This window comes from Drosophila guanche, unplaced genomic scaffold, assembly GCF_900245975.1.
Source record: "Drosophila guanche unplaced genomic scaffold, DGUA_6, whole genome shotgun sequence".
Classification (NCBI taxonomy): Eukaryota; Metazoa; Arthropoda; class Insecta; order Diptera; family Drosophilidae; genus Drosophila; species Drosophila guanche.
In genome coordinates this window covers 9,931,102-9,937,732 of record NW_022995743.1, presented here as the reverse complement: position 1 = coordinate 9,937,732, position 6,631 = coordinate 9,931,102, and the positions used below count along the sequence as shown (strand labels likewise).

Here is a 6,631-nt window from a genome sequence, read left to right as displayed (position 1 = left end):
GGTGCTTCGATTCGAGTTATTGGCGTTGGCGTGTTTTTGTTAGTTTGTGTGTGTCCACATTATCATTTATTTACAACAACAAACAAATGGGTTTTGTTAATATTGTTTAGCTGTTTGTGCGCAATAAAATGCATCATATTTGTAAGCTTACATAAGTGCGTGTCTGCCCAGCAGTTGCTTGCTATATAGAATTGTTCTGTGCCCAGCGACAAAAAGTACAGCAAAAAAGTAAGCAAAGAGTGTTATAGTATACATCCGCATGTATTCGGTTGGTTGGTTTCGTCATTCTTGGCACCGTAATTGCCAGCACCTATAACACCCACTAAATATGTCGATGAGTATCCAATGGTTGCCCACTCGCACCCATGGCCGCGTCTGGGTTGTCTATTGATTTTGGTTGCTGCACGTGATGATGCCGTTCGAAGCCACCTCGAACGGGGGTCAGTCATTAGTATCCGTACACCCACTGCAGCTAACTCAAACAGGCTTTCGTCTCACTCGTGTTTCACATCAATAATATAAAAATCATTCAAAATTATTGTCCAAATTTTATTTAAAAATTTTTATTTTCCGTTTTTCAAGGTAAGCGCACTTTTTGGACCGTTATGCAAAGCAGTAAAATTGGCGGTGACCGGACACTAAATTGTAGCAATAGCAATAGCCATATCACTTGTAGCGTAAACTCTTTTCACAGTATCGAATTGTAGTAGTGATAAGCATTAGTTTAGATACGGCTTGATTGCCAGCCATGTTGTGTGCTCTTGCCCGCGGACCCCACCACCTAAAGGTAGCGGCCGTCTACTACAATCTCTCCGACTTGCTATGCACAAGTCGCGGCTGTGCCGTCCAGGCTGTACGCCTGGCGTCCGGCAGTGCCAGCAGGAGAAACAGCAGCCACCAGCACCAACATCATCATCATCAACTACAACCCCACCGAGAACTGCTGTGAGTGAGACAGATAAGAGAGCCGTTAACAAACTTGTGTGTCCCATTCAAGGCATGTGCCAAGTGCCAAGTGCCATGTTCTATGCCCCATGCCCGCTCTTGATAATGACTCGCTCAATCAAAATCCATATGCATACATTAAACACAGCCACGATTAGATATGCCACCTCCTTGTCCAAGTACTTTCGTACTTAGCCATAACAACCAGTGACTGTGGACAATTTCATTCATGCTATTCATACAACAATTGTTATAAATGATTTCATTCCTGATTTGATTCCACCCTTCCAGTTGCCGCTCGTCCCGTTCTCGTGCACAAAGTTCCAAATTAGCAGTAAGAAAGTTTCACTCGGAGCCAGTCGCGATGTTCTACTCGATGTACGCGTACCTCTCAAACCTGCCGCGTCTTCATGTGCTCGGCCTGGCCATTATTGCCTATGTAGTCTATTACCTAATCCAGGTGGTCAAGGTGAGTGCGATGTCGTCATTTCCCGTGGCTGGCTAATGCAATATAATTACAGCGACCGATAATCGCTTGTTCGGACGGGCCGTTCAAGCAATACCTGATTCGGATGGTGCCCACCCTGGAGAACAAGTACTGGCCCACTTTCTGGTGCGTTGAGAGCCGTGCCCAGACCGTTCTTGCGAGCCTGCTGCGCTCCAAGAGTCTGCCGCGAATCAATTACCGCCGCGAGATACTCAGCCTGAAGGATGGCGGAGAGGTGGCCTTAGACTGGATGGACGAGGGCTGCAACGAGAATGCTCCTTGCATTCTCATACTGCCCGGACTGACCGGCGAGTCGCAGGCGGAGTACATCAAGTGTCTGGTCCTCGCCGCTCAGCAGTCCGGAATGCGAGTGGTGGTCTTCAATAATCGCGGCCTCGGTGGCATTGAGCTGAAGACACCACGGCTCTACTGTGCAGCTAATTGTGAGGATCTCTGCGAGGTGGTTCAGCATGTGAGGAAGGTCCTGCCGTCTCACTGCAAACTGGGGGCCACAGGCATTTCCATGGGGGGCCTGATATTGGGCAACTATTTGGCACGCAAGAGCGAGGAGGCCCGTAGCATTCTGTCGGCGGCCAAAATCATCTCTGTGCCGTGGGATGTCCACAAGGGCAGCGCCAGCATTGAGAAGCCAGTTATCAACAGCCTGCTGGGTCGCCATCTTGCTGGCAGCCTGTGCCGAACGTTGGCCAACCACTTGGAAATTTACAGGGACATCTACCAGGACTCGGACATTGACATACAGCGCATACTGCGCTGCACAACCATCAAGGAGTTCGATGAGCTGTTCACCGCCAAGCAGTTTGGCTATGCCCATGTCAACGACTACTACACGGATGCCACGCTCCACAACAAGCTGGATCACATCTCAGTGCCGCTCCTCTGTCTGAGTGCTGCCGATGATCCGTTCCAACCGTTGGACGCCATCCCCGTCAAGGCGGCCAATCAGTGTACCCATGTGGCAATTGTTATCACGGCGCGCGGAGGCCACATCGGTTTCCTAGAGGGCTGGTGGCCGTCCACAAGGGATCAATACATGGGTCGACTGTTCACGGAGTACTTTACCAAGGCCCTCTTTGACGTGGATGGCGAGTTTCAGCACACCTCCAACAAAATGCACGAACGCTTTCTGGCCAAACAGACACTGGCTCTGGCTGCGTCCCCACTGCTCTTAAACAAGAAGGTGGAAGTGGTGGAGCATCTAGACCACAAGGTTAAGCTCATGTAGAAGCTGTTTGATGCGAGCATCACAATACTCTTGCTCAACTATTGCCTAACTAGAGGCGTTTCGTTTCTTTACGATAAACTAAACAAAAATAAACAAAATTACCTGCGCATACATGAATTCCGTTTGCGATTCCGAAGACTTTCCGAACACATGTGATAGATGAATAGTTGTATGGAAAAAACAATTGATCAAAATCCTAATCCAAAGTGTTGTAATACTCAGTAAGTCAAAGTCAGTTAGGGGAACAAAACAAAACAGGATGCTGTAGAGATGCTTAAATTATTAATAGTATTCGTGACATTAGGTACATATCAGATTGGAATAGAGACAAAAAGCTTTACGATTCTTAGACGTAAATTCAAAATATATGTGACACAATGCAATAATCTTATATTTTTACAAACTCCGTATATTTAACTAATAAAAAATACAACGCTTAATAAAGAGAACAAATAAAATACACATCCCATGCGACTTGGCAGGCGAGATACGAGTGAATATGGATTACCATGAACACTCACTCATTAAACCCAGATTCTTATAGCTAAACCAGATGACCATCTGTCTAAATGGGCTTGTAGAGCAACGTCGTCACGTATTTCTTGCGGTAGCGATGTGTGGCACTCAGCACCATGACTCCCTCCTTGATGGATAGAGCATACAAGTGATTCAGCATCACGTGGTTTGGTTCAGGCAACAATGTGGGCTCGCACTGCAACAACGAGTTGTAAAAGAGATCCCAGTAAGATGAGATGCTTATCGATATACTGCGGATAGTCAGTCAGTCAGTAACTCACCGAGAGAGGAGTGTCCTTGTTTAGGATGACCTGCAGCAAGTGGGGCGGCAGCACGGGAGGGCCGGACACCTTCTCCCAGGGCTTGGCCTGCGGCACCTCCTGCGAGTACTCCTTCTCCGCATAATTGGTCACGTTCTCGCTGTCTTTGGCCAGAGCTTGGAATACCTCGAAATCGGATGGCCGCACAGACACCAAATTGTTCTTCTCTCCCTCATCGTTGTCCACGCTTTTCTGTAATGCAAAACAATGAGTAATAGCAATTGATTGTAATTACATTCCATTCAACTTCATTACAGTGGTGTCTATAAATATTCGTTCACATTACATGTGTATGTATTAAAATTGTTGTTTCATAATGTTTACATTTTTCTCCCATTAAAATAAGTAAAAACTGTGGTGGAAAAATGGCCAAATGCTCATCTCTCACATTGACACCCAATAGTGATTACCCTGGGGCTTTCGCTCTTGTTTACTGCGATTACACAACAGCAGCAACGAAAATCAGTAACTGCGTCATTCGAGTGGAGCCCCAAAGAATCTACATATGATATGTAAGTACATATAGAATATCGATTTTCCCTAATTGACTCACCAGCTTTGGATCGTGCTTCCATTCGCCGTCCACACAAAATTTGTACTGGTGGTCGCCCTCGGGCAGATCGATGATGGTCACAAAATTGCCATGGCTGCGGACCATTGTGATGGGCCGCCAGTTGGAGAAGGTGCCCGAGATGGTCACATTCTTGCCACCGCCATCCCAGCGAAGGACTGTGGGCAGGGCCGTTTTCGGTGGCTCGTCGTCGTCACCGCCAATCCCAGCAATTGGGTCCAGCAGTGATCCAGCGGCCTGCTGCTCTTCTTCGGTGTTATCCATGATTAATTTCTCTCCACTGCCGCTGCGTAGAACAGCTGTTGCTTCGCTGCTATCAGCTGTGCGTTTTGCTCCCGCCCCCGCGCCCGTATAATACGGGTCGTCGTCGTCTTGCGATGAGCCTTCGTTCAAGACTGCTGTATGTTTTTTGTCGAACGTGAAAGCTTGGCCTCCCGCTCCAGTTCCAGCCAAAGCTGCACTCCCGCCATGTGCGCCAGCCGCCCCACCACCCCCAGCCGCGCTTGAAACCGAGTCACGAAAATGTGCGGGAGAACTTGGCGTTGAGAGGTCGGTGGATTTGTGGCGCTCTCGCATATGGACGGTGGAGCTGCCCGCATTACCCATATTGTAGAGCAGTTATTGCCGTCGTCGCAGTCTTTCTAGAAGGTTACGGCTCGGCTCGCCTCTTGACGAAATCAGTTCTCGATTCTCTTGCTGTTTTGGCACTTTACTTTGTTTTCCTTGGCACGTCTCTCTCGTTTTTGGCTTATTCGCTCTTTCGTTTCCGTGTTTTGTTTGGTCCAATACACTTTTTACGGCTCGGAGTTACGATTTGTTTCGATGCAAAAGCAATATTTGGCATTTAATACGCAGAAAACGGCATTATTCAATCGGTTGTCTCGCCAAAAATGGCTAATTATAAACAATTTACATATGTATATTCGCAGTATGCGGACTTGTCGATCAAATATACCGTCGGACCCTCAAAAATATACCAAATATACCTTTCCATTACAAAATATACCGTACATATACCGAGGAAAATAATTTTCCTCAAGTTTGATGTTCTTCTTAATATTACAAGCTCATTAGGACACTCACCACTAAAAATATAATTTTATTCGTTTGTTAACAAGATTGTCTATAAGATTGGTTAAGTTTGAGGACGCTCTTTGATACGATTCTTTATAAAATATGAGTTTAGCAAGAAAGCTCAACAAAAATTGTATTTTTTGTACACGATAGCTCGGTATCGGTATTTTTGTGCGATAACCGGAGCTTATTGCCGTTTTATTTTGAACATTTCAGCAGACCTTAAAAGACCAAGCAAATACATCGAAATATAATTTTTCCAATATAAATTCTATAATTGCATGCCAGAGCCGTCCTCCCCCAACAGTGTCTCCCCCGGATCTTCTATCCTGTCCAGTTTTTTCTTCTTATTTTCGACTGCCCGATTGCTTTATGAACGCACGTTTCAACTATATGTATATTTGTACTAACGAGCAGGTATATTTCATGCTTGAACAGTTAAAACGTTTTCATTAGGCCCTCTCTCTTCAATAGGGGACATTATTTCATACCGAAGCTCGTATCCAAGGGAATGCTTTCCCGCGTACGATGGAGCTTAAGAGCATCTATGCTTCGGATTGGGAAAGATTCTATTTTTCGCAATACATAATATCAAAAATGAATTGATGTACAGGTTTCCAATTGCCAAGTAACAATGACAGCGATCAAATCGTTTTCGCAAATCTCTGTGATATTGCTTGCATGCGCAGTTTTTGACGTAAGGAGGGAGACGGACCAAGGATCTTGGCCCATGCTAACTGAATATGGCTTCCTCTTTCAGGTCAGCTGCAAATTCGAGTTCACCAATCTGAAATGTACGACCTTAGAACGAGAGTTTGTGGAGTTTGACAAGTGTTTTCTGAAGTCTTACAACCGAACCTACAAATACCTCACCGTTAGCACCAATATCCACGTGCTCCCGCTGAACAGTGCTACCGTTAGTAGTTTTCTCCACCTAAACTTCGATCGTCATCATCATCCAGTGTCATTCCAGGTCCATACGCAGGTGTTCAAGCGATTGAACGGCTACAAACCATTCCTGTTTAACTTCACAACCAACGCCTGCGTGATATTGGCTGGGAAAATGAATCCGACGACTCGATTCTTCTTTGGGCTGATTTCCCCCTACTCGAACTTGAACCATTCCTGTCCCTACGATGTGAGGTCATACATACCTATAATACATTGCAGCTCGACTGATGATTTTCGCTTTAATATTCACAGCATGACGTATTTGTAGAGAAGCTTCCGATCAGCTTTATGAACGAGAAATTCACCAGGGTTCTGCCATTCCCGGAGGGTGAATACTGCGTCAAAAATAAATTCTCCTACCGTGGAACACCACGAGCTGAGATCGCGGTATACGCACGCATTTTCTAAATTGAAACGCTTTTAGCTCTATCACCTTATAATAGCACTAACCATACAGTAGGAAGAGGTTGCACAAAAACGTACCAGCAGGAATTGGAGCGAGAACTACAAGAGGTCTTCGG

The 6,631-nt window shown here is 45.9% G+C and overlaps 3 protein-coding genes across 6 annotated transcripts; 2 read left to right on the top strand and 1 right to left on the bottom strand.

The window, feature by feature from the left end:
* The first annotated feature begins 51 nt into the window (after window positions 1-51).
* Window positions 52-3,040, top strand: LOC117583754 (phospholipase ABHD3). 3 transcript variants are annotated; one of them, XM_034272279.1, is made up of 4 exons: window positions 53-228; window positions 583-945; window positions 1,237-1,414; window positions 1,467-3,040. In XM_034272279.1, exons 2-4 carry the CDS (start codon window positions 749-751, stop codon window positions 2,676-2,678), a joined length of 1,587 nt encoding a protein of 528 aa, XP_034128170.1. In that variant the 5' UTR covers window positions 53-228; window positions 583-748; the 3' UTR covers window positions 2,679-3,040. The 3 variants fall into 3 exon arrangements, with proteins under 3 accessions (XP_034128180.1, XP_034128170.1, XP_034128189.1); XM_034272289.1 differs by lacking the exon at window positions 583-945 and having other exon boundaries at window positions 52-228; XM_034272298.1 differs by lacking the exons at window positions 53-228; window positions 583-945 and adding an exon at window positions 452-582.
* A 29-nt stretch (window positions 3,041-3,069) lies between these two features.
* Window positions 3,070-4,999, bottom strand: LOC117583770 (5'-AMP-activated protein kinase subunit beta-1). 2 transcript variants are annotated; one of them, XM_034272327.1, is made up of 3 exons: window positions 4,068-4,978; window positions 3,476-3,706; window positions 3,070-3,390 (listed from the first exon to the last, which is right to left on the bottom strand). In XM_034272327.1, exons 1-3 carry the CDS (start codon window positions 4,689-4,691, stop codon window positions 3,244-3,246), a joined length of 1,002 nt encoding a protein of 333 aa, XP_034128218.1. In that variant the 5' UTR covers window positions 4,692-4,978; the 3' UTR covers window positions 3,070-3,243. The 2 variants fall into 2 exon arrangements, with proteins under 2 accessions (XP_034128218.1, XP_034128226.1); XM_034272335.1 differs by lacking the exons at window positions 3,070-3,390; window positions 3,476-3,706 and adding an exon at window positions 3,939-4,013 and having other exon boundaries at window positions 4,044-4,999.
* Window positions 5,000-5,793: 794 nt separating this feature from the next.
* LOC117592522 lies at window positions 5,794-6,518 on the top strand. The gene is made up of 4 exons (XM_034286373.1): window positions 5,794-5,826; window positions 5,920-6,075; window positions 6,133-6,297; window positions 6,363-6,518. The coding sequence occupies exons 1-4, from the start codon at window positions 5,794-5,796 to the stop codon at window positions 6,516-6,518; spliced, it is 510 nt and encodes a 169-aa protein (XP_034142264.1).
* Window positions 6,519-6,631: the final 113 nt, after the last annotated feature.